General features: G+C 34.6%; 1 protein-coding gene across 2 annotated transcripts in view; it reads right to left on the bottom strand.

The window, feature by feature from the left end:
* The window catches only part of ergic1 (endoplasmic reticulum-golgi intermediate compartment 1), a 46184-nt gene that overhangs the window by 3129 nt on the left and 28905 nt on the right, over positions 1-14150 (bottom strand). For both annotated transcript variants that reach the window (NM_001029962.2, XM_073921557.1), the window contains 5 exon segments: positions 3904-4026; positions 6971-7071; positions 10201-10261; positions 10922-11026; positions 11352-11476. In NM_001029962.2, coding sequence (NP_001025133.2) covers positions 3904-4026; positions 6971-7071; positions 10201-10261; positions 10922-11026; positions 11352-11476 — 515 coding nt within the window.

Here is a 14150-nt window from a genome sequence, read left to right as displayed (position 1 = left end):
GATGATCTTCCGGTAATCTCGCGTCTCCCTCCCGGTCCTCAAATAGGCATCGTTGCGCACCCTTCTCACCCCTCCCCACTGCGTCTCTCCTCAGACACGTCGCGCGCGCTCCCTGTCAATCACCACCAAACCACCACCTCTCCTGACAGCTGAGCGGGACGCTGCAAAATAAACCCTGACACTCTGACCAATGTAAGGAGAGTTTACTCACACGTGACTTGTTTTAGCTCTTTTGGTCTGATTAGAAACTTTGCAGTGTGAAAGCGAACCGCTCCAAGAGCAAAGAGCAACAATGTAACAATTGTAATCTCTGTTTCGGAACAACTGAATCGATTCACAGGTGTGAAAGCACCCTAAAACTCAATTCCTGGAGAACCGCAGCTCTGCATAGTTTATCTCCAACCAATTCTAATGCACTCACGCCTGCTTAATGGTCTCTTGGATAGTTGGATCAGGTGTTTAAGATTAGAGCAAAACTGTGCAAAAGTGTGGCCCTGAAGGAATCGAGTTTGAGACCTATGCATAAAAGGGTACATCTCAAAATGCTTTACACAGATGAAGGTAAAAAATTACAACAAAGGGTAAAGACAACAACCCTTAAAATAATCTTAAAGTAAAAACATCATACATCATTGTCTTGAACCTGGCCCATGTGCAATTGTCCCCCCTCGCCTCTCCCTCTTGGCCTGTACTCACATTGCATTTTTTCCCTTCCGAGCCTGAGCATGCTTACGTCATCGATTATGCAACTGTTCAGTTTAACAGAAGAGATGCGCTCTCAATCCGTACAATGGAAATTGCTTTAGTTATATTGTTTTGTATTGTTTTAAGTCGTTTGATATGCAGGGACACACAGTCAAATCTTTTGATGAGCAGACAGCACTTTTGAGGCTCTTAACTCTCCCACCAAAAAAAAAAATGGATTTCTTAACTCCTAATGTCACTAGTTAACACACTCAATGTATTATTATTATTTTTTTAAATCCCATAATTTCTAAAGTATCAACCGTTTGGTAGAGGTTAATATGTCAGTTTAAGGTAAATGTACTGGAATAATACATATACTATGAAAAACCGGAAAAAATGAAGAGTATGAAGTGTAAGTATTCTAAATAAAACATTTTTAAATACTAAATCATCATCATTTTTTGAAGTCTGCTGTAAATATTTCAGATTTTTTTTAACAATATAACCAAAATTGGGCCTGGGCCCAATTCAGAGCACTCACACCTGTCAAGCGAACTGGGAAATAGGCCTCAAACATGCCTGGGCATGGTTCTGATAGCCTAGTCTGAGTACAACCGAAGAAATCTGTTCTTAAAGGGCCATGAATAAAGTGAAGATGCTCCTGACGAGGTGAATATTGAAGTCTCGCAATGGTAGTTATTATTCCCAACTGTATTTGTTGAAATAAACTATAAACAACTAATAAAAACACCATTGTGCCTGTCACAAATACTGTACTGCACTGAAAAAGTGGACTGTTGTCATCTTAATTGTCTCTGTTGTAATCTTAGCATGCTACATCTGTAGTGAAAACATCAGTCTGGAACCACCTCACACCGCACTTCAGGTTTAAAGGACAAATGTACAGTAGCTGTTGTACAACCGTTTAAAAAAGACACCAAAGAAAGCATTTACAGTTCATAATATTATAGTAATAATACTGTAAACTACTTAGTTATGTCTTCAAAAACTGAAAGAGTACTGTTGACGATAGTAACTAACCTTGCCATTTGGAGAAACGTAAACAACGAACATTGAACAAACACAAACTGGAACGTCTTTTTTTAAAAGACAAATGGCAAATCCAGATTTACCATCTCCAAATGCAAAAAGCTCTCGTGTAAATAATGTTCCTTACATGCAAATATTTGTTGCATGTTAGCAGACCACTGTAACCTACACATGTGCTCTCATTGCGGGAAAATGGAAACAAAACCTTCATTACGGCACATTTATAAACGCAGCACTGACGACCCATGTCTCCGAATAGTTCTTCTTCCACTTGTTTTAATTACGGTTGGCAACACAACATGGCGTCTCTCTGAACACTGTAACAAGTAAAAGGAGTATTCAAAGCTTTATCATGCTCCGAAGAGTCTTCGAAGCTATATGTTGTATCAAGTAGTAAACAGGTGAAAAGAGTCTTCAAAACTATATAAAGTTGCATCTCATTCACAATAGAGCACACTGATTGATTCGAACCAAGTCTTTCTCATGAATTAGTGCTGAAAACTCAATGACGCCACTTTGCACTGGCTGGTACAGACATCCAGTCTCCACGCTGGAATTTACACAATGATCTCGTCGTCGTGACGTTGCTTCAAAATTTCTTTTCAAACCAGAAGTAAATTTTGCCCTAAACAACGCAAAAACAACCAATTTTCACTTGTCAGCTAACGATATGTGTCCTAATAGTGTTTTTTGCAACATGTATATCTCAAGAAATGTGTTTTGGTTTTTCATGACTCTTTAATAAGTTTTAAGAAAAGATTTGAAACCGCTTCGATTCAGCCTGTCTCCATTTAGTTGCAAAAGTGGATAAAGCCCATGCAATGTAAACCGCAGGGCTGCACAATTCATTCATTCATTCATTTTCTTTTCGGCTTAGTCCCTTTATTAATCCCGGGTCGCCACAGCGGAATAAACCGCTAACTTGTCCAGCACGTTTTTACGCAGTGGAGCCCTTCCAGCCGCAACCCATCTCTGGGAAACATAAATTTAAAAACAGCTGATAAAAAGAGCATTTATCTCGAGAATTGTTATATGAAAAAACATTATTATTGCAATACTCAACAATATTGCATATTGTTTTCAATTATTGTGGTAGGGGGTACCACTAAAAGACCATAATTAGAGGATGGTAGATCACAACAAGGAGTGTAAATGGTTAAAAGTTGAGATAAATAATGAGGAGCCAAACCATACAAAGCTTTGTAGGTCAGCATGACAATTTTAAAATCAATCCTTAAGCTCACAGGGAGCCAGTGCAATGACTCTAAAACTGGAGAGATGTGCTTTTGTCCTGGCCCTTGTCAGTTATTCTAGCAGCTGAATTTTAAACTGAATGAAGCTTACTTAGGGTGGGGGTTTTGAAGCTACCACAAGCAATGCATTATAGTAAACAAATCTGAAAAAAAAAAAAAAACGATGGTGTTTATAATGTTTTAGCAGCCAAAAGAGCCAGCATTGGTCAGAGTCTTGCGATGTTTCTGAGATAAAAAATTAAATTTAAACTGTACTGCTAACATGAAGTCCAAAGGTTAAATTAGTATCAAATAACACTCTCAGATTATTTAGATTATTATCACAAGACTCTCGTATGATCTTAAAAGCTGAAAGAGAGTAGAAATGTTAATAGTAGACTAGTTTTAAAAAAAGGAAGGATTTCATTTCAGAATTATTTGAAAGTTTTGTATTCTCGATTTTCCTGTTGAAAAAAACATTTCTGTTTTAAAGTTCTGGTATCATATTAGCAGAGCATTTAGTTTCATAGTTTACAACTATATTGCATTAATAATAAATCTTCTTACTTGACTTTATTTATATGCAGTATAAGACTTAAGGAATCCAAAAGTAATCGGATTACAATTTTTTTATGTTGGTGCTTGGATTAAGTTACTGAATACTTTTCTAATGAAGTCATTTGTATCCGCATAAACATTTATTAAGTAATCCCGGCAAGCTTGCTCCAGGATCCAAATACCACAGCTTCTGTAAATTCTTCATTGCTCTTTAAAAAATGTAGGGCTAACCAAGATCTATTGTCTTTAATTATGTTATGGACCCAGGATCTTTTCATTTTAAAGGCAGATTACAGTGCATCAACTACTTAAAAACAAAAGGAAAACCCAAGCTTCCTACAAATATACATGCTTATGACAACAGAGAGAGGCTCACGGTAGTGATGAAGCGGTAGAAAGGCTGTCTTCTCTCCGTGTACTTGACTGTGATTGGACTCAGATCATAGCGAAACCAGATAGCCGGTATGATGCGGCCAGTATGACTGTACGCCACATACTCCTAGAAAACAACACAACAAACAAACAAACACTACTTCATTTCCAGGGTTCACATGTTTACTACTAAAATTCCATGACTTTTCCAAGACTTTTCCAGAACTTTCAAGTACATTTTCATGATGTAATGTTTCATGTAATGTCTATTGTCTATGTCTTTATATATAGTTAGCACAATATATCGTTTCGTATCGATATCGCAACTCGTGCATCCACAATAGTCATATCGCAGGGTATGCAATGTTGGGATTATAGTTTGATATAGAGTTCAATCATAATGGAGTAAAAGTTTATCATCTGCGTGCATTTCTAAAGAGATAGTTCACCCAAAAATTGTTTACCATTTAACCACACATTACCAAAAAGTTTGGTAATGTGAGTTTTCTTTTTTAAAATGAACACAAAAAGAATTTAATAACTCCTATAATATTAAAACAAGTAAAATGTGCATTTTAATCTTTGAGTGAACTGTCCCCCTATAAGGCCTGTGACTGTGTGAACTTAAACACTAAAAACTGAACTACCCTGATCCAGTTACTATGACCATTTATGTGAAGCTGCTTTGACACAATCTACATTGTAAAAGCGCTATACAAATAAAGCTGAATTGAATTGAACATTTCAAATTTTCACATTTTTAAACATCCGGCCACAAGAAATGCATTGTAGCTTGAATAAAGGTTAAATAAAGTACAATGAAAACTATGCAGTGTTGATTATTCAATATCTGTACCTGAATAGTGAATACCTGAAAACTAGAATTCACTTTTATCTTATCTAGATTTTATTTATCTATCCTTGTAATTTATTTGTTATGTATTATTCGAAATTCACTCCTCTACAATATCCCCCCAATCAATCCAAATAAACCTGTTAAACTATCTGGTGAAATTATATTCACACCGCAATTTACATCACAAAAATACAAAATATAATGTCAGATTTTTCCAAGATCGGGCAGCCCTAATTCCATTATTTAGATATTTGTTAAGCTAATTTATATGACTTTTCCAAAACTTTGTGGGTTTTTCTGTTTTTCCAAAACTTTTCCAGGCCAGTAAATTGCCATGTCAAAATTCCATGACTTTTCAGGGTTTTCCATGACCGTATGTACCCTGATTTTCACACACAATCACAAATCCAGACTTTAATTTTACATTTATATATTATGCAACACTAAGTCACATAAATGACCACTTAATAATTGGCAGATGCACAGTATTATTCAACAGTATAGTTTTCATGAGGAATTGTACATCAATTAATTAACTAAATATCATTTTATACAACAGTTCTGTCTGGTTCTTGAATCTGATTAGCTGATAGCCGTGCAATATTCTGCAATAACAGCATTTATACAGCCTCTTCACTCTTCTGTATTACTCTGCCCACATACAGCAACAAGAGGACACTTTACAGTTTGACAAATATTGCAGCTGTAGGACAACATAGTGTACTTTTGAGGCTTTTGTAGTCGAGGATGTAGTTGTTTAGTTTGCAACTATGCAGTTTATTTAGAAGGATGGTGCCTATTTCAAAATATTTATCATTTATGAGAGACATCGTGTTGGTGACCATTAGCCAATGACGTTGACGTTGTCCATACTCAAGATGGCACCAGGACCACATAAGCCCTTGCTTAAAGGATTAAAAACGCTGTGATTTCTAACTTGAGCTGATTCAATCATAATTAAAATAGTAAGTGATATTCTAAGTCGATCTTTCTCTTTTGCATAGATTGCAACTATGCAGTTTAATACTGTTACTTTCCTATCCCGGTTCTAAACAGTGTTATTCAGAGACCTCACCCCCGAACACCCCCTCCTTATCGCAAACACAACAGGAGTCTGGTAGTGTTTGTGCTGCTTTTTTCTGGGTTAATTATTGTGATATCCTGATAGCAACAGAGAAATACTGTTGACTGTACCACTGTAAGAAGATATCTCCGTAGATGTACGCCATTTCATGTCAAGTTCAGCCTTATAACCTGAAATGTCAGCAAAATCACCCGTTTTGTCATCACTTTACATTACACTAGAGAATCATTTAAACACTAGCTCTAAAATGACGTTGGTGAATTAGTAGCGGCTTACTAAAATACTAAAATACTACATCAATTCTCTTTTCCTTATAATACTTTATTTTGACAATTCAATTTAGGGCCTGACAGAATCTGTGGACTTTCTTTTTCTATTCCTGCACAGAATTTGGGAAAATGAAAAAAAATCTGAATTTATGTGGAAAGATGAAATTCTAAATAACATAAAAAATAAATACACAAATGCAAATCCACTTGTTTGTAAACAAAGCTACAATAGGTCTCATGTAAAACATCAATTAAAAGACAAAAAAAAGACAAAAAATTATAAAAAAATCAAATAAATATTTGCATAATAACAATTTAATTTAAATTAAAAAAGTTATTTTTGCAAATAAAAAACGTAATTATATTTGGTCTGAATGACATGACACATGTCCAATAGACTTTGCTGAACATGTGATGATGTTGACATGGTTGACAATCCCTCAGTAAACACGTAAACTCATACAAACATTACATTTTCAGGTAACGGGTTTCAGCTTCACATCCGGTGTTTTCTAGAGCCTTTCAATGCCACGAGACAAACATTTGATACTCTGAGTCAGTTTCTCAGAACTCCATACCCATTGAATAAAAACATCCTGACATCACATTAACTGTCTTCAGTCACACACGCGCACACACACACACACACACACACGCACACACACATAATGCCGAAAATGAAAATGTCCCCTAAGTGTCTTTAGAGGTGATAAATGGTTGATGGTGCTTAATAAAAGAGAAACATAATTGAAGCCGAGTCTCTGGAAAGCACAGGCTGGATTTAGGAGCCGTCACCACAGCACACTCATATATTTAGACTCAGAAGCTTCTCAGTGTCGTGCTTGAGTGCATCTCAGATTACCTTGTTTGCTACGGTGTACTGATAGGAGAACCTCTGCTTTCCTCCCAGTTCCTCATAGACTGTTGGAACGATCTTGAGAATGTAATCATGTGACGCTAAAGCTGCAGAAAGTAAAAAAAATAAATAAAAAATGGATACATTTACATTGGATACATTACCCTCCTTTATATTTTTCCCCAATTTCTGTTTAACAGAAAGAAGATTTTTCAACACATTTCTAAACAAAATAGTTTTATTAACTAATTTTTATTACCTGCTATTGTTTATCTTTGCCATGATGACGATACAGAACATTTACTAGATTATTGTTTCACTTAACAGCTTAAAGTGACATTTAAAAGACTTAACTAGGTTAATTAGGGAAGTTAGGGTAATTAGACAAGTCATTATGTAACATTGGTTTGTTCTGCAGACAATTAAATAAATTGCTTATGGGCGCTAATAATAGTATTGACCCAAAAATGTTATTATTATTTTTTCCTAAATTTGAAAACTAAAATAGCTGAAATTAAACAAATAAGAACTCTCTTTTCTGGAGAGTTATTTGTGTTATTATGCCTGTTTAAATGTTGGTAGCTTATGTCAACACTGTGACCATTACCATAATAACATTTTCAGAAATGATTGTAATAAAGAAATCTGTTATCATAATTTGCCTAGTATGTTTTTTGCAGGTCTGAACAGATTTAAAATCTCAGACAGGATGGGTGCTTATTTCATTCAAGTGACGTATGCCTTCTCTCCCGTTTCTACAGTCTATTTCTGTGCTGTTTCGTAATTTTATCCATGAGACTTGTGTCTGCTGTGACGTTTTCGAGTTCTTATTGCCACTCGATGTCTCTGTTACTAGTCTGCAAGAGTAAGCAGTGTGTGTGTGTGTGTGTGTGTAGTAGTAACATGGCAATAACACGGTTGTTCTATGCATTTGCTTATACTTAAGGTTTGAAAACTGACTCACTATTTATTACAGGCACAAATGGCGTTTATATGATTATTCCCAAAAAACAATTGTGTTTATTAGATGTCTGATAGACATCTAAACATAGCCAGCTAGGCTAAAACAAGGCTAAACTTGGGTTGTCAGTGAAAATCTAATAGACATCTAAGAATAGGCCAAAACTAGGCAGAAACAGACAGATTAGACAGACTTGATAAGTGTAGTCATTCATTTTCTAGTCTAGTTTTGACCTATTTTCTTTTTCATTTTTTAAAAACTGTTTTAACACATTTTAATTTGTTTTAATATTTTTTTTATTCTTTTAATAACTTTATTGTTTCTTTTATTCTTGTTCATGTGAAGCACTTTGAATTACCATTGTGTATGAAATGTGCTATATAAATTACCTTGCCTTGCCAATTCTTAGACGTCTATTCAATTTTCACCAACAGCCCAAATTTAGCCTTGTTTAAGCTGAGACAACTTTGTTTAGACGTCTATTGGACATCTTTTAAAATCAAAAAATGCTTGCTGGGTTTGGACTTCCAGGTGACAAATATTTGAGAAACTAGTTGGCATGACAGTTAAGGCCAGTTGCACACGGATGATTAGTACGAATTAGCAAAAAGCAATAATGATAAATATAAAAAAATGATCGCTGTGGGTCGCGTGACATGATTTCTACTGCCGATGCGTACGGCATTTTTTGAAACTCAAGCGAACAGTGCGCACGGCGTTGCGTTTGATTTGAGTTGAATATTAATCACTCTGAAGAGATTTTGTCTGAAACAGTACGACTGTACACACAGCTTTATGATCTGTGATCATAGAGATAACCTAACCATCAACAATTCCTGGCTAGAAATAGCAACAGTCGTGGGAAAGGAGAAATTTTTTTTAAAAGGTTTGGGAAAACCTGAGGGATAAGTTTGTTAAAACCAAAAGAGATCATGGCAAAAGTGGAAACCCAGGCACACAATTACAGAATATGTTTTTCCACCAGTCATAGGGTTTAAACTGATGTATATCTTTAATTTTGAATTTAAAACAATTTAATAGTTACAAAACTATAATTAAGGAAAAAATCATTTCTTTGATAACTGGAAAAGAAATATTTGAACCTGTCTGTTTACAATATACTGATGGCCTGTTATTCTAGGCTTTATTGGTGATAATGTACATGAATATTGGACCATTATTGGCTTTTTAGCATAAGTATAGGACAGAAACTAGCTAGACAGTAATGTGTGAATAGTGGAGCGCACTCTAAATCTAAAAAAAACATCAGTATTTTATTTAGTTAGTGGACTTTTTTTTGCTTTTATTCTTGCCATAATAAAATATATTTGTAGAGCAACCCATGTTCTCCTATTATTCATATTTTAATAAACTTTAATAGGTAAACTGTGCGAGATATGAACAAAAGCATGTGATGCATCAAAGTTTGATTTAAAAAATCTTGAATGGTTATAAAAATCCTTATAATCATTAAAATAATTTATTAAAAAAAACAATAAAAAATAATTTGTTTAAATATTGAATGATATTAATGATATGAGGTAGTTCCGGAAACTTCCTACTTCTCTGTTTATCGGTCTGTCTTTACGGTCAGTTTCTTTTGACCGCCCCCTGTCATTTTAAAGAATATCACAATGGCGAATGCGGCAAGTATTGACCTTATTCTCCGCAGACGAGCGGGCGCTGCCATTTGAATCTTTTTGGCATGAGGCTTCCGGTCTCATTCACTTCCATTCATTTTTCATGAAACTGCTTGTTTCGCTGTTTGATGTTGCAAACTGATATTTCCTTGTCATATTATTCTACTTGGTCTGTATAGTCATGCAAACATTTGTTTGTAGAGAAAGTAGTTTGACCGTTTTTTGCCGTTTATTTATTCCTTGTCATTTAAGTCCAGCTTTCTGAATAGAATATCACAGTGCGTTTGGTTTTGACAGATTATTTTTTACAATGTTTATCCTTAAGCCTTTAATTTCTTTCTTTTCTCGATGATACTGGATTTTTTTTTTTTTTTTTTGGAAATAAATTAGTATCATGTTGTTTGATACAAATATGCAGTTGAAGATAGGTTAAGTAGAAGAAAAGTATTTATTTGCATTGTGACAATTTAATTTTTGTACCTGAATACTGTTAGACTCCTCAAAAAACCGTAACTATCTTGTAAAACTGTATTAAAATCGCAATATTTATCACAGACAAATAAAATATTAGTTTTTCCCAATATCGTGCAACCCTAGTCGACAGTGTAAAAGGCTAAAACAAAATTAAGACATACCATTGGACTGAAGTCTGTCAGCTCCACCCAATGCATTAAATGCCCCCTGGACATGCTGCACCTGCAACAGATTGATAAACGTATTATTCACTATTTTAATTTATATTACAAGCATTTCACATTGACTGTGTTTACATGGACATCAGTAATCAAATGAAATACCTTAATCTGAATAGAGCAATAATATGATTAAGGGGTTTATATAAGTTGCTTTTAGAATGTTCGTTTCATATTTCCATTGAAATGTTCTAATACAAAGATTGATAAACGCCATTACATCACAATGTTATTTTCTCCTTAGTTTTTGAATATGAATTGATTTATTTGACAGAGACATGAACAACAATATATTGACCTTAAAAAGGAAATGTGTTTAGTGCCAGGCTTTAGCAAAAACTGCTATTTTCCACCTTCAATCTTTGGAAATAAAAACACTGTGTTCCTGGATTGATTCGGAAGGTGTGGAGAATACACCATAAACAGCAGTGTGTGTATGGATATCCTGTCACAAAGGACGCACTTCAAATGCTCTTCAATAATGCAACTAAAAAAGAATACTCCACGGGTCTCAAATCGATTTGTGTTTATTTCGATTGTGCCCATCAAAAGTAACTGTTTACATGGTAGACTCTTAATTAGAGTATTGTCATAATGGTATTAAACTCAAGAGTATTGGTGTCCATGTGAACATACTGACTGAGTGTACAAAGGATGACCTAACCTGAAGCTTCGCCCCAAAGGCCAGTTTGTGGATGATATGGGTCATATCAGGGCTCTGGGGCTGAGCAGTGGCACTGTGTGTCGACACATGAAAGTTTCCTGGAACCTACAGAAAACAGAGCAAGTCAACATCGTAATAAAACAAGCAAACACACCAGGGGCAATCTTCATTTAGTTTGTCCAACAGGCATGCTGTGAAAAAAATAATATGTGAGATAAGTGATACTTTCAGTCAGTTCACTATTAGTTGGAATTACTGATGAAGTTAATTTGATTCAACTTAATTTAAGAAGGCAACGTTTTATTTTTGTAAGTGTACTGTATCATGTGAATTCTCTAGAAAGACAGTAACTACACATTATATGATAGGCATTTCCACAAGAAACCTGAAGTTGAAAAGACTTCAAGTGATGTCGGGAAGCATTTCTTACTTTATTAATACTGAACTCTCCTTCAAAGCGGCAGCCGTGGCCATTATTAAGAGGCACCTTCATTGAATTCTCTATGTGGCCCACTTCATGCCGTCCCATCTCATCCTGGATGTCCAAACCCACCACTATGTGCAAACAAACAAACAAAGCAGAACAGAGAAAAAGTGTGATTGAAAGAGCTTACAACACTTTCATTTACATGAGGACACTTTTACATGAAGATGTGTAGTTTTCTTAAAAGTACTGGGACACTTAAAGTGATTTCACTAAAAAATAAAAATGTACACAGCATTTACTTGCCATCAATATGTTACAAACATGTTTTTGTTCTTCTAAACACACAAAAAAAGATAGTTTGAAGAATGCTGGAAACTGAGGAAAATATGTATAATATGGAAGTCAATAGTTACCGGTTTTCAACATTTTTTAAAATATCTTTTTTCGTGAAGCAAGTTTGGAACAGGTGATGTGTAAGTAAGGTGACAGAATTGATAATTTTGGGTGATCTATGTCTTTAAGACATTTTATTTAATAAAAAGAGAATATTAGAAGTAACGACTATAACAGTTTATTGGTCATTTTTAGTAGATTTTAAGATCTTATAATCTCCCGTAATAACATTCAGTATTTTTTTTACTTGACTAAAGTGTCCAAATACTTTCAAGGCTGTTTGTTATTATTAATAATAAGAAAAAGTACATCTAAAAGTAACTGCTTGAGGAATTTAAAACATCTGCATTAGCTGGAAATACAGGGAATTTATCACCATAAAATGAGAAAATGGATTAAAAAAAGCTTCAAACAAAAATGACTGATTTATTATTTTTTTTTTTAATAAAAGCACAGCAGTGGCATTTTCGGGGACTGAAAAATATAAAATTACAAAATGATGTGTGCGAGTACTTGATTAAATTAGTTATACTGTATTCACGTTTATGCATAATGTCATATCACACAGTTTTTACTGTTCTTCTTTGAAATAAAAGGATGCCAATGAGCTTAATAGATCTCATCTGTTTTCATGGAGGTTGATGTTAATGGCTATTTCCAACAATTACCAGATAATATGGAATGCCGTGTGCACTTAATTGTGTTCACAACCCATTCAAATGGTCTCCGTTTCCCAGGAGAGTGAAATTATATATGTATATACCATCTCTATAAATGTATTTGTTTTATTTAAGATCATTTATCATTTATAATGTTCTTTAGAGCTGTAATGCACTTCAGAATCTGACAGATTGATTAGCTCTAGGCTCTAGAACAGTCATCTGAAATGTTGTCATAGTGTTATGCCTGGGTTTCATCAATAGCCTTGCATTTACCAACACAGGCTATATTTTAAGTGTTTGGAAGTAATTTGCGTTTAAGCAAAATGCCAGCATGCGTCTGTAGCTCCGCTCTGCCTCTTTACCTTTGTTTTGTATCCTACGGTTAGTGCGATGACGTGCAAACAAAATGGCGGCGGTTGGCCACGCCTACTGGTAGCTTCTTTTGGGTTGTTCAGAAACCTATGGGTGACGTCACGGACACTACGTCCATATCTTTTATAGTCTATGGTCGATTTCAATTTTATATCTTCTAAATGTGAATCGTCATTGTTTTGGAGCCCACTATAGCTTTTAAGTATCTTAAAAACGAAAAACACTAAAACTTGAGTTTTTTTGTAGCACTAACTACTGGCTTTTGATCGAAATAAAATATTTTACTTATTTTCACAGATATGTGATGATGTGGACATGGATAACATTACATTTTTTAAAGTGTCATATATAAATTACAAAAAAAAGCTTTTATTTTTGTGGAAATGCACTCTGAATCAGTTTGAGATGGTGCTGAGAGCTTGACGAACCATGGTCTTTGATATTATACACTCTCAGAAATAAAGGTACGTGAGCTGTCACTTGGGTGGTACCTTTTCAAAAGGTACACATTTGTACTTCAAGGGTCTATATTGGCACTTCAAAAGTATATTTAAGTACCTAAAATTTTAATAGGAACACTTTTGTACTTTAAGTATCATGTACTCTTGAGGTATTAATATGGACCTTTAAGGTACAAATTTGTACCTTTTGAAAGGGTACCAACCCAGTGACAGCTCGCATACCTTTATTTTCTGAGAGTGTAGTGTTAGAGTGACTGAGCTTGAGAGTTATTTTTTTTATGTCAATCCCACAAAAAATCTTTATTAAAATATACATTCAAATTAATTATTTAAATAAATTAATAAGCAACCAACTATTTAAACAACCTTTTATAGCCAGGAACTAAAAAACAAACTTGGTGAGTGTGTGTGTGTGTGTGTAGCAGATCTTCTGACACTGTGGTGGTGAATTACACTAAGAGCATGTGGCTCAATGCTATTTTAAGATAGCTTTTCTAAATGGACAAGAAAGCCACACAGGCTCTTTACATTGATGATGCCGGTATGATTACATTTTATCATTTCAAAGGGGAGGGAAAAATCGAATAGAAAAGGAAGAAAGTTATTCATTTTCCAGAGAGTTTGGCTAATTTCAATGACCTAAACAATAATGTCTCTTAACTCGCTCATTAATGATTTGACATTTTAAGCCTTTAACCACATCTATTTTTTTTTTTTTTTGCTTAAACCCCATTCAGTAAGTTACATAAAAGCAATCTCCACTCATTAATGAGTAAATGTGCGAATGGAAACATTTAAGTGTAATCTGACGTGTGCCCTGAACACTAAAGGTCTTGCATACTGTAGTTTTCTCGGCAAGCACAGAAAGGCAAAAAAGTGAAGGAAAGTGTTGAAAAGTGACGTTGTAAAGGTCT

The sequence above is a fragment of the Danio rerio genome, chromosome 14 (assembly GCF_049306965.1).
Source record: "Danio rerio strain Tuebingen ecotype United States chromosome 14, GRCz12tu, whole genome shotgun sequence".
Classification (NCBI taxonomy): Eukaryota; Metazoa; Chordata; class Actinopteri; order Cypriniformes; family Danionidae; genus Danio; species Danio rerio.
Note: the sequence above shows the minus strand (reverse complement) of the source record. Positions and strands in the feature narration are given on the sequence as shown.